At 60.5% G+C, this 20,649-nt stretch overlaps 1 protein-coding gene across 8 annotated transcripts in view; it reads right to left on the bottom strand.

The window, feature by feature from the left end:
* Positions 1 to 20,649, bottom strand: part of RAI1 (retinoic acid induced 1) — a 129,178-nt gene that overhangs the window by 4,172 nt on the left and 104,357 nt on the right. For 3 of the 8 annotated variants that reach the window (XM_064378219.1, XM_064378216.1, XM_012436969.2), the window contains exons 3-4: positions 7,577 to 13,130; positions 3,094 to 3,187 (exon numbers count right to left, since the gene is read on the bottom strand). In XM_064378219.1, coding sequence (XP_064234289.1) covers positions 3,094 to 3,187; positions 7,577 to 13,114 — 5,632 coding nt within the window. In that variant the 5' untranslated portion in view covers positions 13,115 to 13,130. Of the gene's footprint in view, positions 1 to 3,093; positions 3,188 to 7,576; positions 13,131 to 13,764; positions 13,970 to 15,498; positions 17,555 to 18,414; positions 18,518 to 20,649 lie in introns of those variants that run through there. The other 5 variants (XM_064378217.1, XM_012436970.2, XM_012436972.2 and 2 more) reach the window with 5 other exon arrangements.

The following is a 20,649-nucleotide window of genomic DNA, read 5'->3' as shown; positions in this document are numbered from 1 at the left end:
TACGTCCACAGCTGCCTCTGCTGCAGTGTGGCCAAAGGGAACTGCCGTGTGTGTAGATGGCCTGGCAGAGCAGCCCTGTCCCCTCCCTGCACCCGGGTCCACTGCGGTGCAGCTCTGCAGCTCACTCCATGGAGAGGTGGGCTGCACTCCTCTGTGCTGGACTTGGGACTTGCTTTGACTAACAGGAAGACGTGGTGAAGTCCAGGATCTAGGCTGTGAGAGCCCTGTGATCTCCATGCTCTCACAGCCCTGCTGCCACGCCGCCATGAGGACGCACCCAGGCCAGTCTGCTGGAGGATGACACAGCCTGCGTGGAGCAAAGACAAGCTGGCCCAGCTGGGGCCACCCTAGGTCATCCTGCTCCCAGCAGAGCCTGCAGCCAACTCATGCCTTTTTGAGAAAGAATGAAGGGCTGGTGCTGAAGCCACGAAGCTGGGCCTGGAAGGGCCAGTAGCGCTGCGGCATGAGCTAATACTCTATCTGCATGTGTGCACCCTACTTCTCCCCCTTCGTGCGGAAGCTGGGCGTCAGGATTGACACCTCCCTCTCCCTCATCCCTTATATCAAGTCCCATGGATTCTGACACAGTCTCTGAGCTGTATGTCTCCATCTGCAGCAGGCAGCCCTTCCTGCTTAGACCACTGTAGTAGTCCCTTAGCTCAGATCACGTCAGTGTCTCGTCTTCCCAGTCCCTTTCCTGCCTCAATCCTCATGGCGCAACAAGAGTCCCTGTTATATGAGGAATGCTAGGATTCTATCTGAAACAAAAGTTCTCTTGCTCAAAGCCTAGTATACAAGTCCCACCACTAAACAGTTGCTGCCCACCTCCCCTGATCTTTTGAGGCCTGGCTTAAACGTCACCTCCTCCTGGAAGTCTTCCTAGATTTCTTCCTGGTTCAGACAGGATGAACCTCTCCCACAGTGACTACTCTCCTTCCTGTCTGGTCTCCCTAACTTTGGCCAAGAACCATGGTTTTGCTGTCTGTCCCACTCATGGGTGAGCCCCTTGGAAGGCTGGGCAGTGCTGGGGTAGGAGGAAGAACATAGGACACGGAGCAAGAAAGCCAGGGCATTAAGTCCTGGGACTGTCCGTGCCATGCTGTGTGCCGTGGGTGAGGCAGCCAATCTGTGAAGATGGCCGGAAACAACATGGGCTTGTCACAGGGCTGGGAGTGGTTGGCACTCGGTTCATCACTGTGGAAGGAGGAATGTGACTCGTGGCAGCTATTATGTGGAGTGCGGCCACACGCCTGGGTAAGTGGCATGTTAAACTCTGGCTCACACTGCTCAGAGTAGGAGGGCGGGGCCAGTGAGAATCCTCCACATCCTGCCCCAGCGAGCCCCTCCCAGAAAGTATCAGGATCCAGAGTCTTCTGTGTCCTCCCTGGGGCAGGCTGTCTGGGCTGACACCGGCCAGGGACCCAGCAGGCAGGTGGGCCACAGGCTGTAGTCCCCTCTGCCCGGGGCAATGCCAGCAGGGCATCAGGTTATGAGGAGTGGCAGTAGAGGGCGCTGCTGGGAGAGTGACGGGAGCCTGGGGGGCCTGGGCTCTGTTCGCTGGGAGGTGGGTTATGACCTCACCTCCTTCCAGGCCAGAGCTGGGAGGGATTGAGGGTGAGGGGGAGAGGTCATAGAGGCTGGACCCAAAATAGGACTGAGGCGGCACTGCGTTGGTGGTGGTCATTATTTCACTCTCCTCCCAGCAGCTCTGGAGAGATTTTATTATCACCTCCATTGTACAGGCGAGGAAACTGCGTGCAGACATATTGACCAACTTGCGCAAGACCACACGTTAGAAACACTCCTGGGAGCCAGCGTGGCTGCGCACACCTGTGGTCTCAGCTGCTCGGGAGGCTGAGGTGGGAGGATGACTGAGCCCAGGAGGTTGAGGCTGCAGCAAGCCATGATTGCGCCCCTGCACTCTAGCTTGGGCGACAGGGCAAGATCCCATCTCAAACAAAAGAAAACCCGCACCAGCACTAGGGTTTGAATCCAGGCCAAAGTTGATCCCAAATCTCCCAAAATACTGTTGGAATCAGTAACTAACATGGCATGATAAGCAACTGCTTTCTTTGGGTGAAATAAGGAATATCTCTGAGCCTCAGTTTCCCCACCTAGTCGATAAAGGTGAGGGCTCCCAGGTATCTCCAGCCCATGCAATCTGTCGTTCTGTGTCCAGTGATAGCAGGGCCTCAGTAAATGCTTGTGGAACAAATGACTGCATGAGTGAGAGGGGGGACTCAGGGAGAGGATGAGGGGAGCCTGGGCCTGCCTCCAGCCCCCATTACCCTGCTTCAAAGCTTCCACAACCGCTCCTTGTGGCCAACGGGAAACCGTGGGTCTCACTCTCTGTTTTGAACCTCATCGCCCCCAACTCATTTGCTTTTTGCTGATGTAGTAGTGCCTTTCTCTTTGTCTCTGCTCAGTGAACTCCTATTCATCCTTCAAAGGCCCAACCCCAATACCCCTTTCTGAAGCCTGAGCTCCTCCTCGCCCGGTGGCAATGACAGCTCTGCAGACAGCATTCCACACTGTAATTTATGCCTCTATCTTCCCTCCCTGCTCTGGGCATTCTCAAGCTGGTGCCTGGGGAATGCCTCATTTCCACATCCCTGGCATTGCCCAGCAGAGGTCCTCAGGCAGAGAGAAACACAAAACAAAGAATTGCCGGGGGCCGGGTGCAGTGGCTCACACCTATAATCCCAGCACTTTGGGAGGCCTAGGTGGGCGGATCACCTGAAGTCAGCAGTTGGAGACCAGCCTGACCAACATGGAGAAACCCCACCTCTACCAAGAATGCAGAATTAGCCAGGCATGGTGGCACATGCCTGTAATCCCAGCTACTTGGGAGGCTGAGGCAAGAGAATCACTTGAACCCATGAAGCGGAGGTTGCGGTGAGCCGAGATCGTGCCACTGCACTCCAGCCTGGGCAACAAGAGTGAAACTTCGTCTCAAAAAAAAAAAAAAAAGGAGCTGGGGCAGGAGAGGAAGGAAACTGAAGATGGGGCCTGGGTTTGGGGAGCTGTGCCCAGGGTCCCCCTGAACTGCCTGGACGGGCTCCAGTGCCCTCCTGTTCTTGGGCGGGCTCGTACCTGCATCGCTGGCACACGGGTAGTGATAGGTGTGGATGCATCCTTTGTGGCAGCACCCAATGGTGGCCCCGGCTTCTTGGCAGCTGGAACACATCTGATGAAAGAAAGGAAAGGCAGGTGAGTCTTCAGCTGGAGCCCAGCCCTCAAGTTTTACAGGCTGGCAGGCCAGCTGCGGTGGCTCAAGCCTGTAATCCCAGCACTGTGGAAGGCCTAGGTGGGAAGATCCCTTGAGTCCAGGAGCTTGATACCAGCCTGGGCAACATGGTGAAATTATGCCTCTGCAAAAAAATACAAAAAGTAGCCAGGTGTGGTGGCGTGCGCCTGTAGTCTCTGCTACTCAAGAGGCTGAGGCTGCGGTGAGCCGAGATCATGCCACTGCCTGCAGTCCAGCCTGGGCAACACAGTGAGACCCCGTTTCAAAAAAAAAAAGAAAAGCCTTACAGGCTGGTCCCCTGTGGTCCCCGCCTCCTTTCTCCAAAATGGTGCTAGAAATCTGCCGGAAGGAGGCTCGGCACTGGGGCGCTCATGCCCACAAGCGTGGGGCCTTTGGCACCCCCTGGACTGGTACACCGGGCAAGGAGACCCCCTTGGGGCAGTGATGCCAGTTACCACCATGGCTGTGGCTCCCGGTCGGTGTCTGCGGCAAGCGTCCCGCGTGCAGGGGCTGCTGTGTCCTTATCCACTGGCTCCAACAGCCCTCCGTGAGTCACTTTCGTTAACCTCACTTTACAGATGGTGAAACTGAGGCTCCCATTCCAGGCAAGAGTGAAGGCACTGGCGTGGTTTTCTACCCTCTCTGGCAGCAGGAGCACGGAAGCTGGGCTGGGACTGTTCTGCCTAGGATGAGACCTGCATCCTCCGGGAACCGGCTCTCAGACCCCGAGATGCTGACTTCATGTAAATCTGATGCCCTCGTTCTCTAAGTCTCAAAACTGTCCTCTGTGAAGTTTGGGGGCTGCCCCACACCTGGCCCAGCTGCTTGGAGTGGGACATGGCCAGGAGAGGACAGCCAGGCTAAGAAGGCCCTTGGAAGAGTGGAGTCAACCTGAGGCCGGGGAGGGAGACGCCATCCAGGCGCCAGCGCCACCGTGCTGGCAGGGGTAAGGAAAAGAGGGCAGCAGAGAGGGTGGCGGCCGGTGCCCAGGTGCGAAGCCGGTAAACAAATGACAATAGCTTCCTGTGTGCCAGGCGTGGCTGGAAGCCTCGTGCCAACCTGATGATGCCATTACTGCTCTTTTGTCCAGGTTACCAATGAGAGCTGAGGCTGAGTAACCTGCCCGAGGGCTCCAGGCTGGAGCAGGGGCCCACAGGACCCCACATGCTGGTGGGGGGATGCTCCCTCCCCTCCCCAGCAGCCGAGAAATGTCTGAGAACACTCCCCTCCCCGCTGCCCGTGCCCAAGCTGGGAGTGGGCAGGTGGGGGGTGCGGCCTGGGGTTTGTTCCACAATTTCGGGTTTTCAGCTCAGGGCTGAGGGCTCCTTCCCGCCTGGTCTGGGATGGCCTCCTGGGGATCTGGGGTCCAGCGTCCCCAATTCCTGACCCAAAAGGGATAATGAAACACAGGAGGCCGCTGTCTGTGAGTGGTGTCGGTGTCTGGGTAGTGAGGGACATGGGGTCTCTGGCCGAAGGCTTCACTCCACTTGACTGCAAGGTAGCCCCAGCCACTCTCAGGGAGGCATCTGAATGGCATTTTAGATGTGAAGAAACTGAGATGCAGAGTGAGGCCTCAGGCCCTTCTGACCCCAGCTACTCCGAGAGGAGGGCAGGGGTGGTGGCCTGTGAACCCTGCCCAGCCCCCAACAATGCCCGGAGCCCGCTATGGGTCCCTCTCACCCCAAGCACTCCGGGCCAGGCCCCATCTGGATAGGAGGTAGGGGTCAATGATGGCTTTGGGAGAGGGGCAGGCTCTGGGCAGCCAGGGACACCAAGGTGCCAGAAGGTTGGCATGGCAGGGCTCAGAGACGGCAGACGGGGCAGTTCCCAGAAAGGGCCATCGAGGGAAGAGGGTATCTCTGAGGGCTGGCTCAGAGGTTCTGCCCTCCAGAAAGCCAAAGTGAGGCCACGGTACCGAGGGGCATGGCAGGGCTGTGGCCGGGGATGCAGCTGCACCCCAAGCCCCTTCCACATGCCAGGCAGGTCTCACATGATCCGCAGAAGCCCACAATCCTGCTAACAGGTTTGACATTGTGGGATTCTCAGATGCATGACTTGCCTGGAGTTATGGAACCAGCCCTCGGCAGAGCTGGGATTTGAATCAGGGTCTGTCTCCAAGGATCGCAGTGCCCCCAAGCCACTGAGGCGGGAAGGGGCATGAACCAAAAGTGACCCTGGGAAGCCCCAGAACTGCCCATTCCCCGAGATGTCCCATGTCTCTGGCAGGCCATTCCTGGTTCTGACCTTCCCGGGGCAGCCCCAGTCGTGCAGGCTGTCAAGCCATTTCTGGAGCATGGCACAGCAGACAGGCATGGCCCAGGCAGGCGAGTTCCAGCCCCTGTGTGGCGTAGGGAAGCGGGTGCCGCTCCGACACTCACTGTGTCAGTCCAGCAAAGCGCTGTGTGTGCATGGATGGTAAGACACTTGCGGCCCAGGGACAGGCGGGGACAGTCTGGGGTGCTCGGTGCTCAGGGCTGACCCCTCCTCCCTTTGGCCGGCCAGTGCTGGCTGCAGGGGACACAGAGACGACCCAATCCCAGCCTGGTGGGACGTGAGTGTCCGGGAGCACGGAGGCAGCCCCCGGAGAGGCCGAACGGCCAGGATGCAGTAGGGACAGGCTTTCAGGGATGAGGCTGTGCAGAGGGGCGATGCCAGCCAGCTGGGGCTGGGGATCTGAGGGTTTTTTATGATGGGAGAGACTTGAACCTGTTTCAAGGTGCTGGGAAGGAGCCAGTAATGAGAGAAAGAGACAGAGAAAGCAGAAGAGAGGCAAACAATCACTAACTGAGAAGAGACCCAGAGCCACCATCTGCTGGGCAAGCAAGGCCTGCGGCATCAGGAAGCTGCGGGTGTCCCGTCCTGGCCAGCCTTCCTCTGAGGCAGAGGCTGGAGTGAGGGGGGCAGCAGGGTGTCTGGGCGTGGAGATCCAGCCGTCCCCATGGGCAGTGGGAAGCAGGTGCCCAAGACACACGAGGTGTGAGTGGTATCCACAGTGGGTCCCCACCAGTACCTTGTTAAGGCCAGATGATGTCACAGCAACTGTCAGGGGCAGAGGCTGCTCAGAGGGGCTGCAGGGGCACTGCGAGGAGCAGGTGGGCCGCGCTGCGACAGGGGAGGAGGCCATGCAAGGGGAGGGCTGAAGTCACTGGGGCCACTCTGCTGGGCCACTCAATTGCTCAGAGGAGACCCCTGCCAAGCCCCTCTGGCTTCCCTCTGACCTCAACCGCACACAGCAGGTTGAAGGAAGGAGTGCGGGGGATGGGACTCAGGGCAGGGGCCACTGAGAGAGCAGTTGTTCCCACTGAGAGCCACCACCCAGCACTGGGAGCCGGGAGCGTCACTCCATGGAGGTCTGGATGTGGCAGTGGAGTGGGGGCTGGATGTGAGGGGCAGGAGCACGACTCTGGGGGAGAAGTAGACCCCACTGTTACCTCCCTCAGAAGGGCAGAGGTACCTTATGGTACTGGGGAAGTGGTGACACCACTAGGCACATCACCCCGCTGTCACCAGAGCCACCAGGCCCCTCTGCACCGACTATCACAGGGCCGCCGCGCTCTGGAGGCTGGGGACTGCCCTTATTTAACCCTCCCGACCCCTCCTCCATGGGCACCCTCACACCCACGTTAGGGGCGAGGGGACGGAGGCACAGGGAGGGCAGGTCACAGCCCCAAAGGTGCATGGCGGTGCGGCCCGAGTTCCCTCTCACGTTGGCGCTCAGTGACTCCGGCTTCCAAAGCTGGTCTGAGAGTCAGGGGCGAGAGGGTCCGGGTCTGCCCCGCCCTGCCTGTGTGACCGTGTGACCCCGTGGACTGTCCTGCAGAGGGAGGGGCCCTGTGACTGGTCCATGTGCCAAGCCTGTGTCGTTGGAGGGAGTCTTCCCCTAAGCCCTCAGCTCCATTTCAGAGGCACGGGAGACAGAAACAGAGGGTGGGCAACTTGCTCTTGCGCCGCCCAGGGCGGCCCTGACGTTCAATCCTGGGAGGCTGCGTGTCTTCTGGGCCTTGGCCTCTCCAGTGACAGCATGGGGAGGGGCCCCGTGGGCTCTGGGTGGGGCTGGAGCCTGAAGATGCCAGGTGAGTGGGAGAATGGCGGCAGCTGGCATAGGGGCCCCAGCAGGAAGTCTCCTGGGACAGGGTGGGTGTGTCCGACCTGCCTTCGCCGGACAGTGCTTCCACTTCCCCCACACAGCCTGGAGGACCCTGCAGGTCATCCCGAGACTGCAGACGCATTAGGCCCATGCTGTAGCACTAGAGAGACAAGGGGCTCCCTGCCTGCCTGCCTGTCCTTTGGAACCCCACGCTCCCCACCCTGGCTGGGCTGGCCTCTTACCATGTCCACGGCCACCTTCATGGCCTCCTGCAGCCCAAAGAGCTTCCCGGCCACCAGGTAGACGCCACCGGTCCACACAGCGCAGGCCTCGTGCACCCAGTGCTCCTGGGCCTCCCCGCCGGGCTCTGCCGGGGCCTCCTTGCTGCACTCGTGTCTTCGGCCCTTGTCGGCTGGGGCTGCCTCCTCGCCCCCGTCCTCCCGGCCATCACAGCAGTAGCAGCTCTGCAGCCTCCGGGACAGGCCCCGGGCACTGGTGCGCAGTGGGCCCTGCTTGGCCAGGTCGGCTGGGCCATCAGGCCTGGGGGGTTTCCCGGCAGCGGCGGCAGCTGCGCACTCGGGGCCTTTGAGTGTTCTCTCGAGTGGCAGCGAGGCTTCCTCGCAGGTGCTTTCTGGCCGCACCTTCTCCTTGAGTTTTGGCTTCTTTTTGGGGAGGCAGTGTTCGGGGTAGTAGGGCCCACAGAGGTCCCCAAGGTCCTTGAAGTTGGCCGGGTTTTGGCAGAGGCAGCAAACAAGGCAAGAGGTACTCAGGGCCTTGGAAACCACAGGCCCCAGGTGCATTGTGGAGGAGAGGGGCAGGGAGGGCCGCGGCTGCAGGATGGAGCCTCCAGGGAGCGTGGCCAGGGAGGCCCCGGCTGCATCCAAGGAGAACGAGGATGAGGATGAGGAAGAGGAGGCAGAGGAGGAAGGCTTCCTGTGGGGCTTGGGCGCATCTCCAGGGGAGTTGACAACAGTGCATATGGTGGTGAACGCGTCTCGCTTCTCCACGCGCACAAAGGGTGAGAAGGCGGGGATCCGGCTGTCTGACCTCAGCCGCTTGCACGAGGAAATGTACTTGAGGCGGATTTCAGGCTCTGTGGGATCCAGGGGCAGCACCTGCTGCTGCCGCCGCCGCTTGGCTCGCCCCTTGCAGGGTGAAGAGGTGGTGTTCTTGGCCCGACCCCGAGTGAGGCGCTTCCGCTTGGAATAGCTGCTGTAGTTGGCATGGCCTGGCTGTTTCTGTGCCCTTGTCTGGGGCTGGCAGGGCCTGCCCTCGAGGGGCTGGGAGGCCAGGCCCAGCTCCTCCATCTTTGGCTTCTTGCCTCCTCCGCCAGAGTTGTCCTCGCCGGCCCCTTGGGTGCCACCGGCCCTGTCTCGGGGAGTCAGGTGCAGAGCCGGGCCAAGATAGGGCCGCTTCTCCAGGGGGCCTTTGGAGAGCCCGAGGGCTCCCGCCCGGCCTTTCCGGCTTCTCTTCTTAGGTGCCAGGGCAGTCCCCCCGGGCTGCAGGGCCTCCGGGGACGTGAAGGCCTCAGTTTTGAAACAGTCAGTCGAAGACAGTTTCTTACTGTTCATGAGTTTGCCTTTTAAGGATCTGTTGGTCAGATTTCTGCATAACGGATCAGCAACAGAAGCAGCTGGGAGCTTCTGCCCAGTGCCCATATTGATCAGGCCTTCTTCTGCCCCCACCGGGCTGCCCCCAGCACCCTTGAGCCCACGGTCCTTCTCAGGAAGGGATGGGCTCAGAGGATTACCGGGAACGGGCCCCGGCGCTTTGCACGCAAACTTCTTGAGGCTGGGCGAGGTGATCTTCTGCACGATGGCCTCCAGCTTCAGGCCCCGGCCCTTCCGGGGCGGCAGCACCTTGGTCTTCATGGCCCCCTGGAAGGCTGCCCGAGAGGCGAGCTTGAGGCAGGCATCGGGGGCCTCGGGGGGTGGGGGCTTTGTGGCGGGCTCGCCGTTGCCCTTGGTGGGCTTGGCTTTCTTGGGAGAAGACATCCTCTTGAAGAGGGTGGGGGAGCCCTCGGGCCTCTCCTCCTTCCCGTCTCCCCCGTTGCCGCTGGCGTTGCTGCTGCTGCGGCTCCGCAAGACCAGGTTCCGCTTCTTGGTGGGGACCGGCGCCATGAAGGCTGACTTCCTTTTGAGCGCATGGAGGGGCCGGTCAGAGAGCTTGCTGCCTGCACCAGGCTTGGGGACCCTGGCCCGCTGGCTCACCCTACCCTCCTTCTGGGGGCTGCCGGAGACCTTGAACGTGGCAGGCAGGTGGCTGTTGTCTAGGAGCTTCTTGGTGGCGCGGCAGTTGGGGAGCCGGCCCTCGGAGGGCCTCCGTCGCTTGGAGTGGAAGATCTCCTGGGTTTTGGTGCGTGACCGAAGGATCATGGAGCGCTGGTCCTTGCCAGGTGTGCCGGGTGAGTCCGTCTCCTTGGTCTTGGAGCCCATGGGACTGCTGTCGGAGGCCACAGGCAGGGCGGCCGGGTTGCTGGGGCTGGAGGCGGCCTTGGGTGAGGGCTTCCCCACCCGCTTGCCCGACTTGAATGCGGCTCGCTGCTTGCCCGCCAGTTTGTCTGGGGGTGCAGGGGTGGTGGTCAGGCCTGGGGGCCCGGGTGTGCGGGGTTCACTCAGGGCTGTGAGAGAACGAGTACACATCCTGGGGAGCCCCTCCGAGGCCCCCCGGCCTGGAGCTCCAGCCCCTTCCATCTGTCCTGGCGGGGGCCCCGTGCAGGATTCAGGGAGCAAGAGGTCTTTGGGCAGCGCAGGGGCCCTGCATGGGGAGTCCTCAGCCTCGGGCAGCCCCCGGTGCACCCGCCGGCTCCGTAAGCTTTTGCCCCGTGGCACAGGCTCTTTCTTCGCGATGGGCGCCTCAGGCACAGCAGGCTTGTTGGGCTTCTGGGCCAGAGAGGTGTCCGAGGTGGTAGAATCCCCCGGAGCTCGCTCCCCGTCGGGCCCCTCTTCACCTGGCTTCATGTGGGACAGAGAAGACTCAAACCAGCTCTGGACCTTTGACTCGGTGCCCACAGTGGGGCCCAGCAGGATGACAGACTCCCCTGAGAGGTGGCACGGGGAGCCCCAGCCGGCCTTGGAGTCCAGCACCTCCTCCACCTCCTCCTTGGTGCAGATGAGCGGGGCCTTGGGCGACAGCGGGTCCTGCATGCCAGGCCTCTGCTCGGGGCTGCCCAGGAGCTCACAAAGGGAGGAGTACTCCTCCTCAGCCTCCAGGTCCTCCTTCCTGCTGGTGGGTGGCAGCAGCGGGAGGTCCCCAAAGTCGGCGGTGGAACAGCAGTGCCGGCTGTCCTCCAGCCACCGATCAGCCTTGCCCACCTCGGGGCACTGCAGCAGCCCACCTGCCTCCTCCTTCACCCCACCCGCCTCCTCCTGCTTGAAGTCCCCGGGCAATGAGACCACCTTCTCCCCAGGGGGCTCCTCCTCCTGGAAGCCCAGGCAGCCCGAGGCCTCATGGGCGTCCCCTTTGCTGACGCCGTCCGAGGCCTTCCCACCCTGCTCCAGGCCCTTGGTGAGGTCGCCGGGGTGCAATCCCCACCTGGGACAAGCATCCCCCAGGTTTTCCTCTGGCCAGGCAAAGGGGTTAGCACTGTCTGCAGAGCTGGCAGCAGTTGTGTCCGGGAAACAGTCAAAAGCTGCTGTGGTAGGGTCTGGAGCTGCAGCCCCAAGGGTGGGCTTGGTGCCAAAGGAGAGAGGACCAGTTGTCTTTTTGGGGTCAGGGGTAGCGAAGGCCACGGAAGGGTCTTCGAACAGCCCTGGGCTGAAGTCCTTGGTGGTGCCACCCTTGTCCAGCTGCAAGGGGTCGGGCAGGGCCTCCGGCTCCCCAGGCCGGGGCCACGCACCCTTGGCCACAGAGTCCAGGCAGGCGCTGTGGTTCTCCAGCGAGAAGGGTGGCTTGCTGCTGTCCTTGGCCAGGCCGGGCGCTTCAGCCCAAGCTTTGTCGGCCTTCTCGCCGATGGCTTCCTGCAGCCCCAGGATCTCGGAGGCCAGGTCCTCCTGTGCCAGGGCGCTTAGCAGCAGCCGTGGACAGTCCCGCTCGCCCGCCACGAACTTGGAGAAGCTGTCGAGCGGCAGACTGCTGTGCAGGCTCTGGAAGGAGTCGTCAGATTTGGTGGACATGTCGTCAGGAGAGGTCACAGAACAGGTGGACACGGACTCGGGCTTGGCCTTCGAGTTGCTGTTGACCCTGGCAGGGCTGCCACGGGCCTGGCTGCAGTAGAGGAAGCTGCGCTCCAGCGGGTCCTCGGAGCCGCTCAGGTAGTCGGCCTCCTGCGGCTCGGCGTGCGTGGACTGTGGCGTACTGCTCAGCGGCTCCGACAGCGGTGTGCCCGCGGGCTCGGCCGAGTAGCCGCTGCCTTCGGGGCTGCAATGCTGGCTTTTGAGCTGCTCCGGGGTCCTGGACACGAGGTTCTTGACGCCTTTCTTTTGCGGCACGGCAGCCTTGGAGAGCAGCAGCTGCTGGACAGTGCTGGAAATGTTCTCCACCTGTGAGGTCAGCGCCGTGAGGCTCTGCAGGCTGAGATCCGACAGCAGGTTCTCGGGGAGCTTGTCCTTCTGCAGTGGCTTGCCGTTGCCGGCCTGGGTGTCCACGGAGCTGGTGGCATCCGTCGGGGAGGGGTTGAGCAGGGGCATGAAGTGGCTGTGGTCTGTGATCCCCGCGGGAAAGGCCCCTGTGCTCAGCGGCTGCTGGCTGTAGGGGAAGTTCTCCAGGTTTGGCATCAGCGGCGACGGAGTGGAGCTGTAGGAAGGTGAGCGGCCCACGGAGCGGGCGGGCGAGTGGCTGGAGCTGGGGCTGAAGGTCTGGTAGTACTGCTCCGGGGTCCGGACCGCTGCGTCCGGCTGGCAGTAGCCCTGGCCTTGCTGCCCGTAGTGCTGATACTTGGCGAGGTTTTGGTAATGGAGGGTTTCCTGGGCATGGTGCCGGCTCTGAAGAGCTTGCTGCTGCTGCTGGTGGTCATAGCTGAGGCGGCCCGACTGGTAGGCGTGAAGATTCTGGACCCGCTGCCCCGGGGCCAGGCTGGAGCTGGCGGTCAGGGGCCTGTCGTGGGGCTGGGCAGTCGGCGCCGTGCAGCTCTTATAGGAGTGGGCCCCCTGCCCACCGCCCTGGACGGAGGAGGAGTAGGTGGAGGAGGTGGGGAAGGACTGGGAATGCTGGGGAAAGTGGGTGCCCTGGGGGAAGGGCAGAGGGGAGGCAATGTCGTTCTGTAGCTTCTGCCTTTGCAGCTTGGGGTATGCCAGGGGCTGCTGGGGCAGCGGTGGCTGCTGGACGTGCAGGGAGTGAGTCCGAAAGGGCACCTGGGCGCCCTGCTCCGCATACTGCCTGCTGGGGGCCACTGCCGTCTTTTTCATTAAATTCTCATCATACTTGCCCACCCCCGCTGGCAGGGGCTGCGGCTGTGGGGGTGGTGGCTGCGGGGCCCCCCAAGCCTGCAGGCTCTCCTCGCCAGCATAGCGGCCTGGGTAGGGGCTGCTGTCCTGGGCGCCGTAGCCGGGGAAAGCCGGCCTCCCCTGCAGGGCCTGCTGCGTGGGCAGGGCCTTGCTGCCTCGGTGGTACTTGTCAGCAGCCACTGCGGCCGCTGTGCCAGAGGGCGTGCCAGCGCCACCCTCGTAGCTTGGGTAAGGCTGCGGGTTATAATAGTCCTTGGCGAGCAGCCGCTGCCGGTCGCAGCTTAGCCCGGCCTGACTCGGCTGCCTGTAATTCTCCAGGCGTGATGTTTCCTGCGAGGTCTGCTGGTAGTTCTGTTGTTTGCCATGGAAACCACACCTTTCTCGAAAAGACTGCATGACTCGGGCTGGTTATCTGTGAAAAGAAAAAGGGAGGGAGGGAGGGAGGGAGGGGAGGAGGGAGGACGGGCAGGGAGGGGGCAGAGGGATGAGTGATTCAGATGGACCACTTCCTCTTGCCTCAGAAAGCACCCTCCCACCCACCTCCCCACCCTGCCTGCTCCCCCGTGTAGCTCTTAATATTCCCCCCTTCGCCTGAGCGTCCCCACCAGCTGTGCACATATTGACAACTTCTGTGTCAGGGAGGTGTGCTGTGTAATTCCCGCTCTCACATTGCCTGCAGCTGAGCCTTGCCAAGGATGGCCACCGACGCAGGAGGCAAAACCGGCTGCCCAGTGCCAGGTCACTGGGGAGCTACCCCCCCCCCCCGCCCCCTCCACCAGCTCCTCCCCACTGCCCCCCACCCACCACTCCCAGCCCTTCCTGACAGCTCAAAAGCATTTAGCAGAGCAATTCCTACTCCCCTGTCCCCCGGGGACTGCTGGATCCTGTAATCTAGTCCCTGCTCGGCCATGTTCAAGCGTGACCCAGCCATGCTGGGGACCGAGGAGGGTCTGCCCCTGCCCCAGGGAGGCCGCCTGAGCACACGCACGCACGCACGCACAGACATATGTATGATCATACACACGCACACACGCATGCACACACACCTCCTCGATCACTGCCACGCCATCTGGAATCTGTCTGTTCCTTCCAGCAGACTTCGATTAGGGGCTGCCAAGCCACCGTAGACATAAAACGTCCCCTCCTCTGACTCTCAGGAACGCAAGACAGCAGCACCTGCCTCCCGTTTTTGATATCATAGGTGCATAAACAGATTACGTGGCCCAGAGTGAGGGAGTGCATACTAATGGGGCTAGAGATGCAGTCCCACGGCCAGGGAAGGGCACAGCTCACCACCCCCTACCCCCCGTACTGGGGGACGCAGCCCTGTCTCTCCTGGCCAGCCCCTCCCCACCTCCGCAGGAGAGGACTGGGGCAGGCAACACCCACGAGCCCATCTGGTTATGATTTTACGGCCCGGGGCCCAGGTGGGGGTCTAACCTGCCCCTGCCCCCAAAGCAGAATCCTGGGTCAGGAAAGGAGCCAGGGTGGATTGGGGGAGGCTCTCAGAGCAGAGCATCTGCCTGCCCGGCGTCCAGGGTAAAGGTTCCCCCAGCTGACTCACTGGCCTGGCCACCCCAGAAGACCCCTAAAAGAGGGATGGAAGAAAGAGGAAAATGGCCCAGGTTTTGGAGGAAGTGCATGGAGGGTCTGGCCATCGGCCGAGTCCCAGAGGGCTTGGGATTTACCCAGAACCACACTGGCCCGGAGGCAGGAAGAAGGGGGCCCAGCTTGGCCTGTGTGGCCCAGGCCCCCAGGGGGACAGGGGACTTTCCAGTGCTGGTTCCCAAATGCTCCAAAAGGAAGGGGTGGCCTGCCTCCAGCTACAAAGATTCCAGGTTGTTGAAGTGGTCAGGAAGGGGCACAGAGGAGAGGCACACAGAGTCAGGGAGGGAAACAGGAAAGAGGCAGAAAGATGGGGTGTGGGGAAGAGCTGTGGGGGGGCTGCTATGTTCACCCCTCTTCCTTCGCCCAGACCCCATCACAGGTGCCTTCCTCATTCAGTGTCTAGGGATGGATGCAGGGAAGGGGACAGAGGGCCTCCATCTGCCTGAGAGCAGGGCAAGCCCAGGGCAGGCAGACGGCCCCCAGGAGCCCATCAGCCCAGTGCTGGGACCACCTCTCCTGCCCTGTGGAGTCAGCCTGCCCCGGCCCAGGAATGCAAGAGACCCAGCCCAGTGGGGGGCCAGCCACTTTCCCAAGAGGTAAGCCCCTGCCCACTGGCTCATCAAAGCTGCTTCCCTCTGCTCCCCCTCCTCTCCCTGGATTTGTCACAGGCGTCCCTAACAAGCCTCACGCCCGCCCTTCTGACCCACTTCAATCCTACCCCTGGCGGCTCGGATAAAACATTACTGGAGGTTCCTGCTGCGACGCGCCAGCCCAGAGGAGCTGCGAACGGCGCTTGGTTCAGGTCTGGCAGCTCCCTGCCAGGTGGGCAGCCTCTCGCTCCTGCCCTGGCCAGACCGCCACAGGGCAGCCCAGGCGATCCTGTGCCCAGGCCGACGGCACGGCGCCCGCTCCCTGCCCTCCCCAGGCGCATGTTTATGAGCCCAGAATGTGCAAACCCAGGACCACTCTGAAGCCTGCGCCTCGTATATCTGCACAAATTACATTTCGGCTTTTATTAGTCCCAGATCACTCTCATTTCCTGCTGAGTGTCCTGTGGATATCATTAACATTTCTACGGCTTTATTTTTTATTTTTTTTCACATTCTCCAAAATGCATTACCAGAAACATTATTTAAAGAGAGACAGACAGAGACAGAGATGGGTGCTCTTACCAGTGTCCCCTCCCTGCCTGTCCGTCTGCATCCCTCCCTCCCTGTTTAATCGGTCCAGCTGCTGCGTCTTTTAATTTAGCCGAGCTGTATTACAGGCAGGTTTCCCAATACACACGAGCAGCTGGATGCGGTGAAAGCATCTATCGCTAAGAAAAGACAGTTCAATTAAAACACGAGCCCAGTGCTGATGGAGAATGCAGGCAAAAATGCTCACCCCAACACCACCCCAAAACCCAAGGCAAAGGGAGGGATGGGAAAAAGGCACAGGCTGCCTCTCAGTGCCAGCCAAGTCCCACCGCCAGTTCTGCTGGGAGAAAATGGGGCACTGCCTCTTTAAGGGCTGCCTCAGGCCTGCTATGGGCTCTGTTGTTATTAATTGTTGTGATTATGATTACTTTTCATGAGCACTAGAACAGGACACAGGGGGAGAGAGGCAGGCAGTAGGGCTGGGCTGGGCTGGGTGGGCCTCAGAAAAGGAGTGGGCAGAGAGGCTCCCTGGTAGAGTGATGGTGACCTTTGAACCTGGAGGCGGGGAGGAAGTGGCCTAGTGGGCACACCGTGGGTTTGGCTGTGGCTTGGGCTGGAGGGAGAAGGGGTGGTGGGTGGGGACTGGCGACAGCACCCTCCTTCCCACTGGGCTCGCTCCTCCTCGTGGTCCAGCTCAACCACACTGCCCAGAGAGTCCTCACTCACTCCTACCCATCCCTTTCTGCCCCACCTGCCTCTCCTCCCAGACACCTGGTCCAGGCCTTATCTCCAAAGTTCTTGCTGAAACTAGAAGGCAGGAGGGACGGCGTCTGATGCATCCTCTAAGCACCAGATACAGGAACACTTCACCCTTAGAATCAGCTCCTGGAACGTAGTCTTCCAGCGCTGGACAGTGGAGGCAGGCCAGGCATAGCGGGGAGCACGAGCTGGGGCCACACAGCACTCAGAGCACCAGGATTTCCTCGACACAGCAATGGGAGTCCCCACTCCAAGCCATGAAACAGTGGGGGCACAATGAGACCCCTGCCACCATCCGGTTCGGCAGCATGGCACACCTGGGGCACAGCCCTTCTTTTAGGCAAAGACTCCAGCCCTTCCCGTCCAGAAATCTACAGGGCTGCAGGGCAGGAGCAAGGTGGCTGCAGACACCTACTCTGGGGCTTCTCCAGCAATGCTGTGATTAATCTCTCCTCCCCCTTTACAGAAAAAAGTGAGCTTCGGGACGAGCGCCCTGCTTAGGACCCCAGCGGAGAGCCCACCCACAGTGAAGCTCCTTGGCAGGACGCCCTCAACAGCAGCGGCAGTGACTGAACCCCTGGTGGACACCCCTGTCCTGAGCCCTGCCGAGAGGTCCCACTTTGGAGGACGGTCTCTTGGAGCAGGTGCAAGCGGCTGAGCTGCAGGCTGTGACGCCTGAGCCCCAGGCTGGGGGCCTCACTTGTATTTTTATTCTGTCCTCATCTTTAAGTAGCCAGGCCACCTCAGGTGGGTCCACTAATGGGCAATGATGGTCACCAGCTGCCCGCTGTCACCAAGGCAACTACTGTCCCCTGGGCACCTCGGGGAGCTGTCACTAGTTAAAGCCTCCTCAGACCCCAGGCTTGAGCCCCCAGTCGGGGAAATGTGCACAGTGTGGGGCAGAGCTGCTGTGGCTCCTAGGGAGCCCTGCTGAGAGGCAGTGGCTGGAACTTTTTCCTGAGAGAGGGAGGCAGGGAGGGAGGGAGAAACGGGGCTGGGGGCTTCCTGATCCCCAGCAGCAGCTCCGAGGACTGGTTCTATCCCACCTACTTACCCAAGGTGGCTGTATGATCTGGTTTCCTGATTTGTAGCTGTAAGAAAAAAATTTAAAAACCCAACCCATTCAAGGCCTGGGAACCTCAGGAGGAGCGTACCAGGGCTCAGGAAGCTGAGGAAAGTCCAGGGAGGCGTGGGGAAGGTGGAACCCCTCGGGCTTCCCCATCTGTTGTGGGTGATGAATACTCGATACAGGAGACTTGGTGAAAATGAGGAATGGTTGGCTGGAGTCACTGCTGTCCTGTGGGCACAATTCCATATCCCCGGGGCCTGGCTTGAATGGGAGGAAGGGGGCAAGTTTCCAAGGAGCCCACAAGACAAGAGGGTCGTGTGCTCACAGGCCTCTGGGACAGGTTAGGGTCCGTGGGCTGGGAGGCGTGCTTAGGGCAGATGGAGGACCTTCCTAGGACATTAGGAACCCCAGAAGATCAGGCAGACCCTCCAAAGCATGGCATCTCTAGACCACCCCCTGTGGGCAATGCTTGGATATTCGTCCCACCCCTCCTCATTCATGGCCCTCATGTCATGAAGGAATCCCATGGGGTGACCAACATGCCCTCTGTAGAGTCTGAGAGTCCCAAATACCGGGAAGCCAGTGATGGGGTGAGAAGCAGGGGGGCAGCCCCAGCCAGCCTCATTTGGAGGTTGGGGGAGCCCTGGTGTGGCTGGGGACTCTGGGCTCTTCACGGTGCACCAAGCGGAGGTGTCTGGACTCTCCAGGTGTTTGAGAAGCCTCCCCTCACAGCCCCCAGTGCCATCTCCTCCACAGACCCGGTTGTGGGGACAGCTGAGACCCGCTGAGCTACCTGAATGGAATCCACGCGGGGCCTAACCACACCCACCTGCTGGCCCAGCCCCACCCGCTGTTCCTGGGCATGGCCAGGCCCTCTGCCTAGTGCCCAGGTCCCCTAACTCTGAAGCTGTGCCCTCCACTCCCACACCACCGACCCTCGGTGCTTGTTCCTGGGATGCAGCCATCAAGGGGCCTGGACACCTGGGCCCCACAGTCCAGGGGTGAGGGGCAGATGGCCAGGTGTCCCACCTCTACTGTGAGGTGAGAGGAGCAGGAAGGGATTCCGCAGCAGCCGCAGGCATTCCAAGGCCCCCCGGAGGAGGCTGCGGGAAGGAGCTCACCTGTTATCAGCTCTGTACTGATAAGTCTCTTGTGGACAATAATTTTTTTTTTAGATCACTTTATTCACCACTGAACAAAAAGCATCACCACCTCTCCGTGTCTCTGTCAAAATGAAGAAAAGACAAAGAGGGGGTGTTGATTCCTGGGATGCAGACAGTTAACAGGCCAGGGTCTGGTGGACCAGGCAGCTGTCCAGGTCCTGCGGGGGACACAGCCTCTGTCCCTCCCCAACCAGGCCAGGCTGATGCCATCACACACAATCAGTCCCAGGCCTAGCAAGACAAAGGGACTGGCCCAGACCCTGGCACAGGGGTCAGATGGGACTCACAGAGGTGCTCCCAGCCAGCTCCATTCTCCCCACCCCAAGCCCCAGCAGTTTCTGCCCTTGTGGGATGCCACATGATAAAGATGAGACAGACTTGGTGTGGCTGCCGGCTTTGAAAGGAGGCACAGGACTCTCCGGCCCCAGCCTTATCCTCTCTACCCCACATGCCTGGAGGGTCCATGACTTACTTCCCTGCGGAATTGAAAACACAGAGGTGCCCAGCCTGCGAGCTTGTCTGACTGCTGGCTGTGTGACCTTTACCTCTGGAGATGCCACTCCCAGATCCTACACAGCTCTCCACCCTGGCTCCTAGTCTCGGCTCCTCACCTTCTCAAGAAGCCTTCCCCAACCACTGTTAGAAGCAGCAGCCCTCGCACCCCCACGACGACCTGTCATAATCCAACCTGATTTGCTTTATTCCTGGTCTCCTCTTTAGAACAAAAGTTCCACGAGAGCAGGGATTTCTGCCTGTTTTGTTCACAGCCTATTCTCCATTGTCCAGAACAATAAATATTTATTGAATGAATAATGCACAACATGCCACAGTAACCCTGTGAAAATATCCAGGAGCAGTGGAGTGGCGGCACAGGGCACACATGGGTGGGCCAGGCAGCGGAGAGTCAGGGGCGGCCACTGCTGTGCTTCATTCATTTGACAAAGAACATCTTCCTGAGGCTTGGCAGGGAAGTGGCAGGTGGGTACGAAGGCAAACTGGCCATCCTGCTCCCAAATAAAGTGGAGGGGGGAGGGCAGCAGCACCAGCAGACTGTGGCCACTGGGGAGTGGGAGGTCAGGGTGCCAGAGCTTCTGAGCTTTCCCTTGAAGAAGTCAGAAATCAGGGTTTTATAAAAAGGGATCTCTCTCATTTAAGAAAATGTTATCAACCAAGTAAAAAGTTTTTTATTTCATAGTCTAGAGTTCAAGAGAACCTGTCTGTGGCCTGTATTTGATCACAAGCTCCCTGGGTCAATGTTGACAGAACCCATGCAGAAATGCAGAGGGATCTATCTGCATGGGCTCGATGGGGCACATGGCAGGTGACCAGCGCAGGAGGAACAGTGCTCCCTGGCCCAGGAGAAGCTCTGGGACCAGCACAGACCAGCGGGGCAACGCAGGAGAGCAGAAAGGCGAGTGCCCTGGGCTGGGGGCGTGGGGGGAGAAGCAGGGCAGACCCCTGCAGGAGGGGCATCCAGCAACCTTGGAAAGGAGGTGCAGAGAGGAGGAGGGCTGCAAAGGTTGGAGGCTCCCGGAGCTGATGAGAACCTCTGTGGTATTCCACACCAGGCATGGGGCAAGGCCCTGCCCCCACTCTCCCGGGTCCCCCGCCAGGCTCCTTGGTGGCTCTCGTAGCTGTGGTAATTACATAATTGATGGTACGATGAGCTGTTTCACATGTGCCTCTCTCACTAGAACGTAGCGTGAGGACAGGGACTGCCTCTGTTGACCCTAAGCTCCAAGCCCAGAAACTGGCCCCAGCGTTGTCCCTTCAGTATTGCTTGGATAAATAAACAGACGAGATGGATCGGGGTGCTGGGCTCTTTTAACTCTCAACGTGACTTGCTTTATTAGTTGGGTGCATTTAACCAACACAAACTGAAGGGATGATATCCAGAGAAAGGTTTGAGGATGAGGGGCCTGGAGGCCAGGATGCAAGCAACAGCCAATCAGGAAGGAGAGAAAGTGTGTGCTCTCTCCTCCAGAGCCCCTCGTGCCTGCACTGGTTCACTTGTGGAGCACACTTCTGCTCAGCTTACAGTCTGGATGTGGGCCAAGCTGGGTGCCACGGACACACACGCAACAGTAGCATGGCCCTTGCTCTCCAGAGGCAGAAAGGCACACGGACAACTGCCATGTGGTGTTGAGATGTAGTGACACCCAAGGTGCCGTGGGAGTGAGGAGAGGACGTGAT

This window comes from Aotus nancymaae, unplaced genomic scaffold (assembly GCF_030222135.1).
Source record: "Aotus nancymaae isolate 86718 unplaced genomic scaffold, 86718_ANA_hifiasm-v0.15.2.pri h1tg000018l, whole genome shotgun sequence".
Classification (NCBI taxonomy): domain Eukaryota; kingdom Metazoa; phylum Chordata; class Mammalia; order Primates; family Aotidae; genus Aotus; species Aotus nancymaae.
Note: the sequence above shows the minus strand (reverse complement) of the source record. Positions and strands in the feature narration are given on the sequence as shown.